This window comes from Silene latifolia, chromosome X (assembly GCF_048544455.1).
Source record: "Silene latifolia isolate original U9 population chromosome X, ASM4854445v1, whole genome shotgun sequence".
Taxonomy (NCBI): Eukaryota; Viridiplantae; Streptophyta; class Magnoliopsida; order Caryophyllales; family Caryophyllaceae; genus Silene; species Silene latifolia.
In genome coordinates, this window is record NC_133537.1 from 115622495 (window position 1) to 115642682 (window position 20188).

A 20188-nucleotide genomic window follows, 5' to 3' on the forward strand; every position below is an offset into this window, starting at 1 on the left:
AAGATTTATCTTCACAATAGGGTGATAATATATAATTGAAGGATTAATTGAAGGATTTTGTCAATTAAAGTGCCTAGCTTTGAGTCGGGTTAAGTCTTCCCTAATATTGATTAATTTCCATCTTAAATTCTTGGTTGTTTGCTTGTTCTACACTCTTGTTTGAATTCCCTTGCTTTGGTTACAATTGAAAACTCAACTCAAACCCCCCCCCCCCCCCCCTTTTTATTTACTTGTTGTTATTGTTGTCACAATTGTTCTAAGTACTCTTTTAATTTCACTATTGCAAAACCCATCTTCTCTTGGGTTCGATCCCTAGCTTGCTATTATACTAGTTTATAATTAGTGCTAATTAGTGTGTTTAGTGGTATATAAATTGTTAATTTGGCCGTCTTTAAGTGCGACATTTTAGGCGTGTCAGTCATGCTCAACAAATAACCTGCCATTTCGTTCTCTCCAGAGCTAATAACAGTAGCTGCAAGGCTACACTTATACCACCTGACTTTCCAATGTTTCCTATGCTTTTGAAGAAGAACCCAATGCGGAGCAGAGGTATAACTATCCCCTCTCCCCCTTATCCCCATCCATTTTAAGAACATTGACCACACCTTGCCAAAGTATGAACACCTAAAAAAAAAAGATGATGATGATGATCCTTCATGTGGTTTTTGCAAAAGCAACATCTGTTGATTATGATCATGCCTTTCGGAAATATGTTGTCAATAGTTGCTAATTTTTTTTTAGCAATCAAGATAACAATAATTAGATGGCATGAGATGACTTCTCTCCTTAGTAATCCATTTCCCCATCCAATTACACTAGCATGTTCTCTGAGAAGGTCATAAGCCTTGGAAACAGAGAGTTTGTTGCGCATAACACACTCAAAAACTTTAGCAGGTGCACTGTCCCCATGCTTAGTAACCCAGTAGTCCCTAACCTTGAGAATGCTCATAAAGCAATCAAGAAAACTGTCTTTGTGACACCCCCATACTCCAAGTGTCTTACCAGGACCACTCAGGTATAGGAACATCACCATCTCGGTTTCCCGAGGCAATGATAATCAAATGACAATGAAGAAACATAATTTAACTAGCAATACGGTTTAAAGTGATTACATGTTCAAATCCAAAACTAATAAAGTACAATACAAGTTCTCAAAATCCAAATGTCTCAACAACTAAATTATAACAGCGGAAGACTCTAAACTGCCTCGTGGTGACTTATCCTAGCTATCCCAAAAGCATCCTATCAAACCTGCTCAACAACTGCTCACCATCCCCGAATGGATCACCACAGTTTTACAAAACAAACAACGGAGTCAGTACTAATTACACAACATAAATCACAATAAGCTAAATGTCAAACAGCTCAATCGTCACATCAACCCCAACTCCGTAATCAATCTCCTCATAACTAAGTACACACTAAAGTGTGTAGTCCTGCCAGAGTACCCATCGCAACAGGTACTCCACACCGCCAGTGGGGGACCGCAGCCGTTCCCACCTAAGCCCCGCTCATCTCCATCGAGCGATAAACCCATGTTCATTAATGTGCACATCCCTTCTATGGCGGGTTCCACAGAAGGCGAATCAAGGGCTTGAAGCCAGTCCCGCAAGTGACTCCACTCAGCTAGGGATGCACCCCGAAGACCACAGACAGATAAACAGTAATCACAACACAAAATCAACAACCGTCTGAATCAATCAACAATACGAAATCTCAACCGTCTGAATCAATCAACAATCACTAACTACAACACAATCACCACACATTATGTAATTAACACCGAGTAGGAAAACCCTACCTGGAAAGCAATCACAATTCAAACGATCTAGCAGCTGTCTCAAAACCGCTCTTCTACGAATCCTCCTCCTATACACATATTCATACAATCACTACCACAACAATATAATCACAAAACCCCCAATTCCCAAATTAGGGTTTAACCAAAATCAGTCAAATGCTATAAAAATGGTACGTAGAACTTACCCTTGACGCAAGGATCACAATGGTATAAAGAACAAAGGAATCCGACGCCTCTAGCTCCGGGATTTGTCAATAAAGCGGAAGAATAAAGCAACGTAACTTGAATTCTCTTTTAATCAGTGAATTAGGTTTGTAAAAGTGTTTAAGAAAGATGACGAAAAGCATTATATATTAATCCGCCTTATTAACAAAACCCGTCAAATAACACCCGATAACCGACCTACTCGATCGAGTAAGTCTCGTACTCGATAGAGTGCCACTTACTCGATCGAGTGCCAAGGCTACTCGATCGAGTACCCTACAGGCAGACTACTGTTTCGTATTCCAAACATATTTACTCGACAGAGTAAACCCCACTCGATAGAGTACCCACAGACTCATAAAACAGTAGTATTACAGTCTTCCCTCCTTAAAAAGAACTTCATCCCCGAAGTTCAAACCACAACAAAACAAAAACACACTAACACTCTCCCGACACAACAACAAAACAAAACTCAACATAAAACGCCAAAACATACTCACCAAACCAAACTCAACCCGACTCAAACAGCTACTAACTATATCAAAATCAACATAAAAAACATGTAAAAACACTTCGCGACCATCTCCTACCCCCCTAAAAGAAACAAGGTTACGTCCCCGTAACCATACATATCTGATCAAAAAGAGACGGGTAGCGCTCTCTCATGGCCTCCTCCGCCTCCCATGTAGCCTCCTCAACCTCATGATTAGACCAAAGAACCTTAAGCAACACTGTCTCACCATGTCTAGTCTTCCTAACCTTCCGGTCAAGGATCTGTTTAGGCACCTCAAGATAAGACAATGACTCATCCAGCTCTATGTTCTCCACCTCTAGCACATGTGACGGGTCACTAACATACTTCCGCAGCTGAGACACATGAAACACATTATGTACCCTATCCAAAGCAGACGGTAAAGCCAACCGATAAGCAACCTCTCCAACACGGTCTAAGATCTCATACGGTCCTATGAACTTCTGACTCAGCTTCCCTTTCTTACCAAATCTCACGACCCCACGCATAGGAGACACTTTCAAAAGAACCATGTCCCCAACCTGAAACTCTATATCCCTGCGATGTAGATCAGCATAACTCTTTTGTCGATCCTGGGCCGCTCTCATCTTTTGTCTGATCATCTTAATCTGCTCTACCATCTCATGTACCATCTCTGGTCCTAAAACCACTACCTCAGCACTGTCGTCAAATCGGACTCCTACATCTCCTCCCATATAAAGCCTCAAATGGCGCCATGCCAATACTGGTGTGATAGCTGTTGTTGTAAGAAAACTCAATCAAATCTAACCTCTGTTCCCAGCTACCACCAAAATCCATAACACAAGCTCGCAATATATCCTCTAGAGTCTTGATGGTCCTCTCGGTCTGGCCATCTGTCGGAGGATGAAATGTTGTATTTATCTTCAATGTAGTTCCCAAAGACTCCTGCAACTCTTTCCAAAACCGTGAGATAAATCTCGAATCTCTGTCAGACACTATATCTTTAGGCACCCCATGCAATCTCAGCACATTCTTCCTATAAGCCATAGCTAATTGTGCCTTAGTCCATGTATCTTTCATTGGCACAAAATGAGCCGACTTGGTCAGTCGATCCACTATAACCCATATCATGTTGTTACCCTGTTGACTCTTCGGTAAACCCATGATAAAATCCATAGAAATGGACTTCCACTTCCACTCAGGTACCTCTAAAGACTGAATCTTACCTTGTGGTCGTCGCTGCTCCCCTTTTACTCTTTGACATGTCAAACAACGAGCCACAAACTCAGTTGTTTCTTTCTTCATCCCGGGCCACCAGAAAGTCTTCTTCAAATCCTTGTATAGCTTGTCACCACCTGGATGTACTGAGTATGGTGTACAATGAGCCTCTGTCATGATCATCTTTTTCAGCTCCTCATCATTAGGGACACACCACCTCCCATCAAAACCTCAAACTACCATCTGTATGAATAGAGAATCTAGACACCGTCCCTTTATTTACTCCAGCTCTCCACTCCACCATCTTGGGATCCAACACCTGTTTACCGCGAATATCATCATAAAGATCAGGCTGCATTGTCAAATCTCCCATAGCATCCCCTTTCTGGATCATATGTATCCCGAAATTCCCCACCTCATCTCTCAATCTCATCAAAGATATATTTGTGCACAAAGAATGCACACTCTTCCTGCTCAAAGCATCTGTAACCACATTGGCTTTCCCTTCATGGTAGATAATATCCATGTCATAATCGCAAATCAACTCCATCCACCTCCTCTGTCTCATGTTCAACTTCTTTTGAGTGAAGATGTACTTGAGACTCTTGTGATCTGAAAATACCTTAAAGGTCACTCCATATAGGTAATGTCTCCAAATCTTAAGAGCAAACACAATTGCACCCAATTCCAGATCATGTGTAGGATAATTCTCCTCATAAGGCTTCAATTGCCTAGAAGCATAGGCAATCACTTGCCTAGAAGCATAGGCAATCACTTTCCCATTTTGCATCAACACACAACCCAACCCATTCTTTGAAGCATCCGTATACACCTCAAAGTTCTCACTCCCTTCAGGCAATGCTAAGATTGGAGCTGTGGTCAAACGCTCCTTTAATGTTTGGAACGCTGTCTCACAACTTTCATCCCAACGAAACATGTTCTCTTTCCTCATCAAAGCTGTCATAGGCCTAGCAATCTTGGAGAAATATTTCACGAACCGTCGATAATACCTATCTAAACCCAAGAAACTCCTGATCTTGGCTACATTCTTTGGTGCTTCCCACTTGGTAACTGCTTCAACCTTCGCAGGATCCACAGCTACCTCTTTCTTTGAAATCACATGCCCCAGAAAAGCAACCTCCTCTAACCAGAATTCACACTTGGAGAATTTTGCATACAACTCATGTTCCCTCAAGGTCTGCAACACAATCCTCAGATGCTCCTCATGCTCCTCCTTAGTCTTAGAAAAGACTAAGATGTCATCTATGAAAACCACCACAAACTTGTCCAAGAACTGACTAAAGACTCGGTTCATCAAATGCATAAACACAACTGGTGCATTAGATAACCTAAACGGCATCACCACATACTCATAATGGCCATACCTCGACGTGAAAGCTGTCTTTGGTATGTCCTCCTCTCTAATCTTCACCTGATGGTACCCCGACCTCAAATCAATCTTAGAAAACACTGCTGCACCACTCAAATGATCAAACAGGTCATCTATCCTTGGCAAAGGATACTTGTTCTTCACCGTCACTCTGTTCAGCTCCCTGTAATCTATGCATAACCTCAGGCTCCCATCTTTCTTTTTCACAAACAACACTGGTGCTCCCCATGGTGATACACTAGGTCTAATGTATCCCCTCTCAATCAGATCATCTAACTACTTCCTTAGCTCCTCCAACTCCTTAGGACCCATACGGTACGGTGCCTTAGAGATTGGCCCCGTCCCTGGTTTCAGCTCAACACTGAAATATATCCCCCTCTTCGGTGGCAACCCCGGAATCTCCTATGGAAAGACATCTGGAAACTCTCCCACAACTGGTATCTGCTCAACTGTCGGACTCTCCACTCTGTGATCCCTCACATGGCACAAGATCAATGGGCACCCCTTCCTCAGATAGGACTTCAAGGTCACTGCTGCAATCAACTTAACTTTGGGTTTGACAACAAACCCACGATAAGATACACTAATCCCCTTAGGACCTCTTAGAGAAACTTTCTTTTGATGACAATCTATCTTAGCCTTGTACTTTCCCAACCAATCCATCCCGACTATCATCACAAAACCATCTAAAGGAAACTCTAGCAAGTCTACAGGTAGATCAACTTGCCCAACTATCATGGATACACCTCTATACAACCTCCCACACGATACAGACTCACCCGAAGGTATAATAACTTCCTCTCTTACTGACTCATACTCACTCAAACCCAACTGTTTAACATGACTAGAAGATACAAACGATTGTGAGGCTCCCGAATCAAACAAAACAAAGGTATAAACACCATTAACAAGAAAAGTACCAGTGATAACGTGAGCATCATCCTCAGCTCCTTTCTTCTCCATCATAAATGACTTGCCATCGGTCTTCCGCCCACCTCCCGGACAAGATTAGTTGAGATAGCCGGCTTAGCAGCCGACCCCTGGTTGTTGTTGGTGTTCGTAGCTGGTTTCTGATAAGAATTACCGCCATTGCGGTTACCCCCACCATTGTTGTTCTGACCTCCCATGTTGTTCCATGACCCAACCGGTCTGTTACTCGCATAACTCTATGTAAGACCCGGTGAAAAGCTCCCATGTAACGGTCTCTGGAAACCCCCACTCACCGCACAGGTGCACTCATGTCTCTTGTGGCCCACACCGCCACAGTTAAAACAGGTCATCCCCCAGTTACTGCTACCACTCCCACGGCCACGCCCATATGAAGCCCCAGCACTAAACCCCGAGCCAGATGAATATGCTCTCGCCTGAGTGTGGTTACCCTTCTTATAGTTGGATTGACCGCCACCCTCGCTCTCAGTCTTCCTCTTCTCAGCACCCCTCTCCCTGGTCATCTCCACCAGCCTCTCAGCCCTCCCAGCTCTCTCATAAACTTCCTTAACATTTGTAAGGACTCCCACTGGTAGCTTCTCCATAATCTTGGGGGTCAACCCCTTCTCAAACCTCAAAGCTAGATTCTCTTCACTCAACCTCATGTCCTCAGCATATCTGGACTTCTCATTAAACTGGCGGTAATACTCAGCCACCGTCATGTTAGATGTCATCTTAAACTCATCAAACTCTTCCCTCAGCTTACTCCTCACATGCTCCGGCACAAACTCACGGATCATAGCTTTCCTGAACTCATCCCAAGGTATTGCAGGTAATCCCTGCTTCATATACATCTCCCTAGCACTCATCTTGACCTTATCCCACCACTCACCTGCCGCTTCGCTCAAGTAGAACGCAGCTTGTTCCATTTTCAACTCATCCGGACAATTAATTCCAGGATATTCTCCATCTCTCTGTGCCAATTATCCAGCAGAATTGGCGCCCCGATTCCCTTATACTCTTTCGGACTGAACCTAGATATGTGGATACTGATCTTGGAGTAATCAACCTCCTTATCCTTTCCCACTCTCTTCAAAGCTTCCGTAAGAGCATCTTGGTGCTCCAACATCTTTACTATATCATCGACGGTCATACTCTCAGCTCTAGCATATAAGACGTTTCTTTTCAGCGGCATCTTACAACTATATAAGGAAAGGTAGATATAAATATGCATACTATAACCCAAAACACGCACACGACCTGTATAGAACCCACTCGATCGAGTACCAAAACCTACTCGATCGAGTTGAGGCCACTCGATCGAGTGCCCAACCTACTCGATCGAGTGCCTCGACTCCAGAACCTGACCAGAAACTTTTCTAACACATACTCGATTGAGCCTCTAACCCACTCGATCGAGCTGACCCCACTCGATCGAGTACCCAAAAACACGCTTCTGCCTAGAAAACTTAAACTACCCACTCGATCGAGTCAGACCCACTCGATCGAGCCATGCTGACTAGTAAACATTACCCGCATGTTCATCTTACTTTCCCAACATTATATACCACTTCTATACTTTCAACATAATAACAACAACTACGCATGCATATATACGCAACTCTTTATATATCAACAAAACGATCTACTTCATATTACCAATATGCCACATCATAAACAAACAACATGCTTTTCATCCAATGCAACATATAAATCTCATATCTTTCAACCCTTATTTCACACCTCCAATTCTCCACATTCAACATCCATCAATTCACACCACATGCCACTATATACATACACAAACCAAAAGACAACACATACGATCCCGACACGTACCCCATGTGACCGGTTCAAAATTGCAGGGCGAGTTCGCGACTTTAGGACGTCTCCCAAGCCTTTGCATTAGCTCCTACAACTTCTACCTCGGGTTCATTTTAATTTGAATCCCTATGTTCATTAGGTTCATTGGTTACAGGTTTTAGGATCGTCGCTCTGATACCACTTTGTGACACCCCTATACTCCAAGTGCCTACCAGGACCACTCAGGTATAGGAACATCACCATCTCGGTTTTCCGAGGCAATGATAATCAAATGACAATGAAGAAACATAATTTAACTAGAAATACGGTTTAAAGTGATTACATGTTCAAATCCAAAACTAATAAAGTACAATACAAGTTCTCAAAATCCAAATGTCTCAACAACTAAAGTATAACAGCAGAAGACTCTAAACTGCCTCGTGGTGACTCATCCCAGCTATCCCAAAAGCATCATATCAAACCTGCTCAACAACTGCTCACCATCCCCGAATGGATCACCACGTTTTCGTGGAACAAACAACGGGGTCGATTACTAATTACACAACATAAATCACAATAAGACAAATGTCAAACAGCTCAATCGTCACATCAACCCCAACTCCGTAATCAATCTCCTCATAACTGACTACACACTAAAGTGTGTAGTCCTGCCAGAGTACCCATCGCAACAGGTACTCCACATCACGAGTGGGGGACGGGGGACCGCAGCCATTCCCACCTAAGCCCCGCTCATCTCCATCGAGCGATAAACCCATGTTCATTAATGTGCACATCCCTTCTGTGGCGGGTTCCACAGAAGGCGAATCAAGGGCGTGAAGCCACTCCCGCAAGTGATTCCACTCAGCCAAGGACGCACCCCGAAGACCACAGACAGATAAACAGTAATCATAACACAAAATCAACAACCGTCTGAATCAATCAACAATACGAAATCTCAACCGTCTGAATCAATCAACAATCACTAACTACAGCACAATCACCACACATTATGTAATTAATACCGAGTAGGGAAACTCTACCTGGAAAGTAATCACAATTCAGACGATCTAGCAGCTGTCTCAAACCCGTTCTTCTACGAATCCTCCTCCTATACACATGTTCATACAATCACTACCACAACAATATAATCACAAAACCCCCAATTCCCAAATTAGGGTTTAACCAAAATCAGTCAAATGTTATAAAAATGGTACGTAGAACTTACCCTTGACGCAAGGATCACAATGGTATAAAGAACAAAGGAATCCGACACCTCTGGCTCCGAGATTTGTCAATAAAGCGGAAGAATAAAGCAACGTAACTTGAATTCTCTTTTAATCAGTGAATTAGGTTTGTAAAAGTGTTTAAGAAAGATGACAAAAAGCATTATATATTAATACGCCTTATCAACAAAACCCGTCAAATAACACCCGATAACCGACCTACTCGATCGAGTAAGTCTCGTACTCGATCGAGTGCCACTTACTCGATCGAGTGCCAAGGCTACTCGATCGAGTACCCTACAGGCAGACTACTGTTTCGTATTCCAAACATACTTACTCGACAGAGTAAACCCCACTCGATAGAGTACCCACAGACTCATAAAATCGTAGTATTACAGTCTTTATACTGGATTGTCAAGATGCTGCATGTATGGAGAATATAGGATTGGATCCATCTCCTCCATAGCTCACCATATGTATTCATTAATTGCCATATCAATTTTGACAGCATGGCCCTATTCCATGATAAGAGCTTTTTTACATTAAAACCACCCTCCAACCATGGATAACATATTTCCTTCCAACTCATGTGCACTATTCTTCTACTATCAACTTGTATATCCCAAAAATAGTTCTTCCAAAACATGTTTATAGCTTTTATTATCCCTTTTAGGAGTAGAATACAGGCACACCAGAAAGTATCAATGCCAAAAGTTACAGAGTTCGGGAGTTGTATCCTACCTGCATATGTTAGGGTTTTAGTGGACCAGTGCCCTACACATAGCTGTAATTTAGTCAAAACAGCACTATACATTTCCTTAGATAGCCTGGTAGAGTTCAGTGGCATACCCAAGTATCTAAAGGGGAAATGACCTTCTGTAAAGTCTGTTTGTATGATAATAAGTTGCTTTACCTGACTACTGACTCTTCCAAAATAAATCTCTGTTTTTTATGGATTAGCATTAAGGTCAGACCATGTAGCAAAGCTACCCAGAGTATCCTTCACAATTTGAATAGAGGGCAAATCTCCTCTCATGAAGACCATAAGATCATCAGCAAAAACCAGGTGTGTTAAGTTCAATCTTGAACACCTGGAGAGATAGGAAACATTAGGAGCATTGCAAATCTTCCCAAGATATCTGGATAGAATTTCCTTGCTTAGGATAAACACGAAAGGTGATAAAGGATCACCCTGCCTCACCCCACTTTGGCCTTTGAAGAAACCCTTACCTCACCATTAATTTTAAGGAGAATCATGAGCAGTTATACAACCAAGAATCCATTTGATGAACTCAGGTGGAAAATTCAAGGAATGGAGCATGTTATCAATGAAGTCCCATTGCAAAGTATCAAAAGGTTTGCGAATATCAACTTTTATCAAACACCTTGGAGAGATGTGCTTCCTGTCATATCCCTTCACTAGTGCTTGTGAAAGCATGATATTTTCAAAGATGCTTCTATCATGCACAAAAGCTGCCTGCTCCTCTCCCACTAATGAAGGATTATGGCTTTAAGTCTTGTGGATAAAATCTTACTAATTGTCTTATAAACAGTAGTGCAACAAGATATTGGCCTGAAATCTTGTATAGATTGGAGCGTTTTCTTCTTTGGGAACATTTTGTTTATTTGTTTGGACTTGAGACCCATTTTAGGGAAAAAAAAATCACCAAAATCTATTAATGTTAAAAAATAAATAAATCTTATTGGTATCACAATGATGTGATCATTTTTAGTTAAGAAAGACCATGTAAATTTATATTTTCATCTCATTCCAACTTTCATTTTTTTTTTCAAATTTAAAAATAAATAAATCACATATTGACATCAATTCTTGTTTCGAAGTAGTTCCTTATTTTTTTCTTAAACATTTCTTTTTATAGTACGATTTTTGTAATATGATGGTTAGGAAAGGTGGTTGCGAGACAGAAAGAAATAGGAGCCAGAGAGCCAAATAGGAGACGAGAAAAATCGAATGAATTTAACATAAGTGGAAATAAAACTTACAAATAAATAAAATGCGTACTTAAATAACAAAGGGAATTGATAAATACAGCCATTAGGAATGTAAATAATGGTTGTAACTAAGAATTAATTGCATTTTCTAAAGTGGACTTAAAACTTACAAGAATAAAATGCATTTTCTAAAATGGAATTAAAGTAAAAATGTAAGACAAAATTTACGCGTATATTAATATTATTAATGTTTGACTTAAATTTTGTTTCTTTTTTTGAAACCTTAAATACGGCTTATGGCTGTATATTATCATTTTCCAAAAAAATAAACCTCTTAAAAAAAACTTATGTCACTCGATGGAAATATTCTTACTCTATAATTGGACAGTATTGGATACATGGACGAAATTAGGTTCAAATTCTACCTAGGACCAAATCTGTAATCTTGAATATATTTCTAATAATGATTATTTTTTTGACAAATGTTATTGCATATATTTTTCTTTTTAAAAAGGCTTGTCCCCAGTCATAGTTGATCAGCCTGTGCTTAGCTTAATCCCTGATCGAATAAGAGCATTAGAGGACCATATTGTTATAAAATCCCGGTTCAATGTATCTGAAACCCAAATTAAGAGATTGTTTTAAGACGGAAGTAACAGTCAAGATAAGCAGACAACCTTAAGCAACCTGGTTAAGTTGGGTCAACATTTGTACTCGATAATTGTCACTTGCAATCTTAGTAATCTTATGATCACAAAAATGGCGAAAATATCTCAAATTTCATCTTTATTCAATCAATTTAGAGCTTCTTCTAATTCACTTTTATCTCAGTATGAGCCACTTGTTTTGGTTATTTCTCCTATTCTTTCAATTTTAATTGCAAGAATTATTCACTCTCTTTTTAATACTGTCTGCGAAAATGGTCTTAAGGCTTCTCTAATTGCTTCCTTCATGTATACCATCAAGTAAGTAATTACTATATCGTCCGTTCCATTTGATTGTATACGTTTTTCAAAATACGCAAGCATGTTATTATTGGTTGTGAATTGTGTAGGTTGGTTCCTGGAGTAAATAGGTACCTTGATGCTGAAAAACAAAAGGTACCCTTTTATTTGGCACAACTGTTGTATAGAAGTATTTATGAATTTTAAATGTTACGGCGTACATTAAATGCTACTGATTTAATTTTTAACAAGTTTGTGGTTTCTGTATGATATGGTTCTGAACTTAATAATTGAATACTTTGAATTGATTACTTAACCTACCTAGTTGTCTAGTACATGAGATTTTGTGGATCAATATTCAGTAGCTCATTTCAAATTGGTGATTCATACATAAGATGATTGATGCCGATGACTTTACCCGGTCCCGGAGTTTTTTTAGTCTCAGTTCAGAGGACACGGGGACGCTTTTTTGTATTGTTATGTGACTACGACAAATCCACAACTTTATGTTATTTTGTAAATGATGTTACCGAGGTTAGTCATTCATCATTACCCGGTGCCTATAAAGAATAGACTTGGCAAAGCCTATCCTTCCACCAGAATCTGACGTGAAACCTGAATTGTCCCAGCCGGATCTGAACTTTAGTTACGACCCAAAATTACCTGACAAGTAAATGATGACCAAAAAATGACTTGGGCGAAGGTGACATATACTCCAAATGATTTGAGAAGAGAACATCTGAATTAGAACAACCGACATGAAGTGTGTTACACCAACAATGACCAGACCAAACAAATTTGAACCGACCTAGACCCAAATGACCCATTTTTAAGTCTTAAGAGGACCCCACTAAAAGTTGGGTAAGGGGGTCAGGGAAACCCAATCTTTAAGAGTTTATGTGCCTCTTTTTGTCGCTAAGACAGAGCCACAGGGGTAACGGGTAAGGGCACAACGCTGCATTCAGCTGACCCCCTTTTGGCCTACAATTTGCGGGTGCTCTTGAGCTACTGAGCTAATGTTGTTGTTCAATCCAAAAGAATAATTTATCTTTGAGTCTATCACAAATAGATGGATTTGTATGGTGATTGCAAGTGACACTACTAGTGGTCTAGTCGTTTTTGCATAGGTTCACCTTCAAAAAGTGCTATTACTTCAGTGACGTATATTATATTATACGCCCCGACATGGCTACACTGATCTATCTTGTCCTCTCGTATAGTCAATTAGTCATATCTCAATTAACTGATTTTTCTCACTTGCAATGTTTCAATTGTGACATCAGATATTGCAATTTGTGAGTTATTTAACATATCATATGTGGGGGCTGGTAAGTTGGGTCAGAATGAGGAACTCAGGCAGACTACTTGAAAATTTATTACGGTTCTCATTGTTGCTATGAAGCTTTAGTAAGGCACGCTTTACTCAGAGACTGATTTAAGTACCGAATGAAGGAAATCACTGAGCAGCTTCTTAATCGCCTGTCAATGCTCATACTGATCTGATAATGAGAAATCTGATGCTGTAATTACTGTGTCTGTAAAATCCTCTCTTTATTTTTTTCTTATACTGAAATTGATAATATGATAGACATAGTCTATCTCACCGTCGATACAAATCTTGGGGAAGCAGGGAATATGTTTCTTGACTTTCTTCTTGAGTAAGAGTAGATGTGTTGTCTTTTTTCCGTGCCTTGTTCCTTAAACATCATGCGAATGAGAGACCCTTGTTAACACAATCAAGGCTTTGTTGTCTCATCGTGATGTCCAGGTCGTAGATAAGATGCAATCAAGCAACAAATCAAAAAGAGATGGTTGGAGGTCCGAGCTGCCGACTAATGGCTTAGGTCCTGAAGTGATTCAACTAATGAAAGAGGAGAAAAAAAATGACGTGGCATGGCAAGGCAAATGCTCTGGTACAGTGTATGTTCATACCATTATTATATATTGCACTGGTAAAATGTAGCCTTATGTAGCTAAGGGGAGAAGAACAACGCAAAACAATTTGCTTGCATTTTACACATTAGAATTAATCTTTAGGTAGCTTTGAAGAATATTGCTTACCACTCTCTTTAGACCATTTATATTGTCCCCATTTGACTTTAGCGGTTAAATGATGCATATTTGGCATATTATCACAATATACTTGTTAAAATTTGGGCAGTGGAAGTATCATGGACCCAAAAGTCATAAACATAGATCATTTATATAAATTGGAGTGATACATTTTTATAATTGTGGGGAAGGATGTGAGAGAATTACTTCATATGGTGAGACCTTGTACCTCTCAATGAGAGCACAAGACTACACAATATAACACATTGTACATAAGTCTACTTATACGACTTACGTGACTTCAAACTTCCCTTAGCAACTAATGCATATGCTCACTATAACTCCCTCTTAGTTTAATGACATTTAACATGTAATAAACATAAACTAATATAACTTAAAAAGCTAAGTTACACAATTAAGTGTCAAATTCCAACAATACTCAATTTGCAACTTTTTGTAAATGATAATATGAAAATAGTTGCTTTGATAAATCAAACATGAAAATTTTTACGTTCAATCTCTGAATATATTAGGAGAAATTAATGGTCAAAATTGACATTGGCTAAGCGGTTAACAACCAAAGTCAAATGGGGACAATAATCTAGGATGAAGGGGACCTGTGTGCGAAACTTCGAAGACTCTAGGTGATGCCCATGGATCTAGATCATAATATGGGAAGTTGTGGTTTTTAGCTGAAGAATTGGTTCCAAATATTTGTAACTGTTGTTCTTTTATACTCTTAATTGAGTTTGTTTCAAACTATGGAACTTAAAAGCAAGTATGTTTCTTTGGTGCAGGTATATTGGAGGAACTGAGTCTGAAGGTCACTTTTCCTTAATAAATGAGGCATGTTCAATGTTAGTAGTAAGCTGAAGCAATCAATAATGAGTTTGATTTCTCGCTTGGCCTTACCTCGTACACTTTCTTTGGCGACTGTTTAGCATTGAATTTGGGAATTTAAATGCTTTGTTTGAACATTATTTAACAATCTAAGTCTGACTTAGGTGTTTATGTTTTGGCTAGAAAATCTTGCGTAATCGGCATTGAAGCCTTGGTTAGCGATTTTCATTTCACTCCGTGCACCGTACTTCAAAACTTCAGTTTAAATGATATTCTAAATCAATGGACATTCTGGTAAACTTGTTTGAGGGTTCTCGGAGTTTCAATTGCTGTTACATTTGGAATTTCTGAGATTTACTTGATTCAAAAATTCAAGACTATCAATAGTTTATTAATCCAAATAAAAAGCTAAAATTATTTATGGGTCATCGAGTATAGTTGAGAGTACTGAGTACCTGCATAAGGAACAGGACATCACGTAACTCCTTACTTATGAATGACGTGGATAAGGCTGATGAGTTTTTACTATTAGATTCTATTCTATTTTGTTGTTGTACACCTTAAGTTGCTACATTGTTCTATTCCTGAGCTCGAATTTATCATTGTATTCACACTCATTGCTAGGTTTGCGCATACAAACCCATTACATATGGATGTCTTCCAAAGCATTGCTAGATATGAGTCTGAAGTTGTTGCAATGACAGCTACACTACTCGGCAGTAAATCAAAGGTTTCTGGTGGGCAAATCTGTGGAAATATGACATCAGGTGGAACTGAGAGTATATTATTAGCTGTAAAATCTTCACGCGACTATATGAGAGCCAAGAAGGGAATTACTAAACCGGAAATGTAAGTCTGTACGATCTCACACCGTCAAAGTTTTATAAATTTATATAAGCCATTGAACAAAAGTTTTCTTCTTTCCTCTTAATAACATTTTCTTCATGCGTAGGATTATCCCAGTATCTGCTCACTCAGCGTACGACAAGGCTGCCCAATACTTTAAAATAAAACTGAGGCGTGTTCCTGTTGACAATAAGTTTCAGGCAGATGTAAAAGCAATTAGACGGTGTATCAACAAAAATACTATCATGGTACTCTTTTGAGACTACTGGCCGCACTTGGGTCTACTCCGTATTAATGTGTATATTTTTTCCCTTAAGCAACTCAGTAACGTTGTTTCCTTTTTCAATGGAGTCAAAGATTCGGTGTTTACTGGCTCCCAATATTGATATAATAAAATTAAATGGCTCAATGAACTACTACATTTGCTTCTTTTCATTGTAAAGTAGTGTCCTCAGTGATCCCGACTCAGTTTTTATTATGGGACACTATAAAACAGCCTCTATGTTTTGTTAATATAGGGGTAAGTTTGCAAACATCCGACCATCTCATCCCACCCTGCCATTGGTGGGGGTAGTGTTGCATGGTTAGGTTTCGGATTGGGTTTGCTGAACAGGTTGGATTTTCAAACGCTACTGAATGATATAAAAAACTGGAAATCTAGTTTACAAACGATTTGTAAGGATGGTTGATCAAACCCCAAACCATGCATCAGTGCGAGGACTGCGCACAGGGGTAATATTGTTGTTGTTGTTGCTGTAGTTGTAGCTTTATAACACTCTGGTTTTGAATGTTTTCCTCCCTTGTCAGTCATTTTAACTAATACTAAATGCCTTCTACAGATTGTAGGATCCGCACCAGGGTTCCCGCATGGAATAATTGACCCAATCGAAGTATGTAAATTATTTATCAGTAGAGTGGAATTGGTTATAAGTACAAATTGATACTATGTTGCTGTTAACAGGAGCTTGGCCGAATAGCAATGAGATTTGGTGTGTGCTTGCATGTAGATCTCTGTCTTGGTGGGTTCGTTCTGCCTTTTGCCCGCAAACTTGGGTAAGTGATACGATTCTGATGGCGTATTAATTAATTTAGTGCAAGGACGTGGATCGAACACGGGTGAGCAAGAGAGTTGGGTTCGAATTAGGAGTAGCTGATGCAATTAGCAGTAGTTAGGACGGAATAAAACTAATCGAAAGATTAGATTTAATTGGTTGTTAGATTATTGATTAAGTTTTAGTATTTTATTTATTTTATATTTATATTTTATATAGGAGTCTTGTCCGTTAAGAAGACGATAGCTATTTAAGTAGGAATTGTATGTTATTTTTATAAAGTTTAATAAGAAAAACAGAAACTTTTGCGTTGCAATTGTTTACTTCGGATCGACGAGTCTCATTCCAAACTTGGTTATTGTTTTGACACGTTTTCAGTCATTAACTCGATTGTTTTTCAATAGGTCTTGGATATCAATCACCATTGTTCGGATTATAGGTCTAATCCGAGCAAATATCCCGTTTTGTGTTCGTTATTTTCTGTTAGATTGTCACGCTTATCACTTGACAAGTTTCAAGTTTGTTAAAGTTCGTTAAACTTCCGCTATTCGTATCAGTAAGGCTTGTCATAATCAGTATATCGGAATTGCAAGTTTGGATATCTGTGTCTGAATGTTTTACTAATTTATCAAATTCTTGCTTATTTTTCGCCAGTGATATCAATCTCTGAATGTTTATTACTTTTTGTGAGGTTTCAATTTGTTCATCTCTTATTAAGTTTTTTATTTTTTCAGGTATCCAATTCCACCCTTTGACTTTTCTGTCTCAGGGGTGACCTCAATATCCGTTGACGTGCACAAGTATGGGTTGGCTCCCAAAGGAACCAGTGTTGTCTTGTACCGTAACCATGAAATCAGGAAGGTAATAATTGCCTCCTTTTGGTTGCAACTGAATCCCATTTCCTTCTTTTTTCTGTTCAACTTGGACCTTCTGTTTGATAGGTAGCTATTCACATATCTTCCTATTTGGAATGAATGATATACTGGCGCCTATTTACAGGAATAGATGTTTATATGCGTCTGTCATTTTTCCTTCCCATTTTCTGATTTGCCTCCTTCCCTGGCTTTTCTGAGTGTTTCAGGCTCAGTAAACTTCATGGTTTCCATTTTTGGGTGCCCATGAAAACACTTCTCACTTAGAATATTGCACTGTTTGTACATTATTTGTCATTATGGTTTGTTATCCTATATATTTGATCAACATGCTTTTTATCGACATGTAATTATGTCCCTTAGTTTTGTGCAAAACAAACGAGGAAGTTTATTCGTGGACAGATGAGTATATGGAAGACACATTTTGCCTATTCTTGCTCACCCCACTTTCCCTTCCCTTCAATTTTTTGTATCCGTTGATTTTTCAAAGGGAGAAAACTAACTTGTGCTTCTATCTGCAATTTCATGCTTGTGAACTTGTTGCGCACATCAACAGCATCAATTTGTTGCCGGTGAGTCTCCATTCTTCATGTATCTTTTCAATTTATGCTGAAATCTAAAGTTCAGTTTGTTTAAACATGTTAGTGAGTTCGTCCCTTATTGTTGAGCCCCCTTTGTTAAGCATTAGAAGTAGAACCCTAACTAATCTGAATGCTCGGAATAATTATATTCAGTGCATATCAAGGTAAGGATTCCTCTGAAACCAAAACCATACTTTGAAGTCTTCAGGGAAAGTGATATTTCTTTTTTTTCCCCTGTGACAGGCAGTATCAACATTAGAAATTATGCGTACCCCTTTTGCTTTAATTTTAAACTTTTGAGTGTGTATCCATTAATATTGCAGTAACCGAATGGTCTGGTGGCCTTTATGTATCGCCAACCATTGCTGGGAGTAGACCTGGGGGTTTGATTGCTGGTGCATGGGCCGCAATGATGACTTTGGGAGAAAAAGGTTTGAATATGTAAAATTTTAGCTTTTAAATTTTGTCATTTTCCGTTTCTTGTGATTGATAAATGATTTCCTTGGTATGTAAGAACTAAGAAGGTACTTCGAGAAAACAAGACAAATATTGAAGTATCAAAGAAGATTCAAATATGCCTATCTTTCGCACATTTTAGCTTTGAATTCTTCTCATGTTTTCAATTTTGTGATAAATGATTTTCTTTCATGTAAATAGGGTACTTGGAGAACACAAGACAGATCATGGAAGTATCAAAGAAGATTCAAGAAGGGTTTGTACTGTTTCTCACTTTTTTGTCCCTGCTCCATTTTTGTCGACTTAAGCTCACAACATGAACTTCTTCCTTCAGAATAAATGATATTCCCGAGTTGTTTATCGTTGGGAAACCTGATATGACAATTGTGGCATTTGGGTCCGATGTTCTTGACATATTTGAAGTTAATGACATGATGTCATCTAAAGGCTGGCATCTCAACGCCTTGCAGCGACCCAACAGGTCTGAAACCAATTTAAGGCTTTTTCCACTACCTGAATTCATGCACTGTGACTTTTATCTCATCGGATTGTCTTTTATGTTCCAGCCTGCATATGTGTGTGACCCTTCAGCATGTCTCCGTGATTGATGACTTCCTTAGGGATTTACAAGAGTCTGTACAAACTGTAAGTTCTTAAAATCTAGTACCAACACACTTCTGTCATTTTTTATCTATATTATCCCTATTTGACTCTCTAATTAAACAATAGTTGACCAATATTCTGTCACAATATTTAATAGGTACATTTTTTTTTTTTTTTTTTTATTTATTTTTCAGGTAAAAGCAAACCCAGGTCCAGTCAATGGGGGACTTGCCCCTATATATGGCGCTGCCGGAAGAATGCCTGACAGAGTTATGGTACAGGAACTCCTGGTTAATTTCATGGATAGCTCTTATTGATATATGCTTCTCAGATGTGCTGTATGCTCGACTTTATTATTCTTTTGTACTTTATGTTTAGCATGATCTGATATCATATGACATTGGAGAAGCAATTCATGTTTCCTTTACTCGTGGAGAATTGAGGCAATGTCAATAGATCATTCTTTAACAAAGCAGCAAGCGATGTCCTCTATTTCCTCCTATATGCCATGTTTGTGCCTTTGTTAAGGCAATATCTGTTGTGTGGTAATAATATTCGACTGGGAGTTGACGCGGAGAATTAGTTTTCTTCTTTATCGTTCATCACGTTTTCAGGGGGTCCAACTTTTTTTAATCAAAAATGGTCCGACCTCATTGTGTATGCTACGGTTATTGAAGTTCTTTTTCGTATTCAAGGAGCATATAATAAAATTAATCGAAAGACACTGTAAGAGAGAACTATGTAATATTATTATAGCTGCAACAACACCTTCAATGCCATTATGCTTTTTCTTCCATTCCTAGCACTTGTTGAACTGGGTGAACAGTCTCGAGTTGCCTGGAAAAGTGCATTCTTTGATCCTAATAGCTTCACTTTGAAGAGTTGTCTCAGCCTATATTTTATTTGATGACCATTGACGCCAAAACCAAC

At 39.1% G+C, this 20188-nt stretch overlaps 1 protein-coding gene across 1 annotated transcript; it reads left to right on the forward strand.

Moving 5' to 3' along the window:
- The first annotated feature begins 11637 nt into the window (after positions 1-11637).
- On the forward strand, positions 11638-19730 carry LOC141623547 (sphingosine-1-phosphate lyase-like). The gene is made up of 15 exons (XM_074439646.1): positions 11638-11977; positions 12067-12112; positions 13725-13876; positions 14806-14865; positions 15473-15697; positions 15801-15942; positions 16534-16584; positions 16656-16747; positions 17481-17607; positions 18175-18190; positions 18523-18630; positions 18857-18911; positions 18990-19136; positions 19222-19300; positions 19453-19730. Exons 1-15 carry the CDS (start codon positions 11760-11762, stop codon positions 19573-19575), a joined length of 1641 nt encoding a protein of 546 aa, XP_074295747.1. The 5' UTR covers positions 11638-11759; the 3' UTR covers positions 19576-19730.
- The last annotated feature ends 458 nt before the right edge of the window (positions 19731-20188 follow it).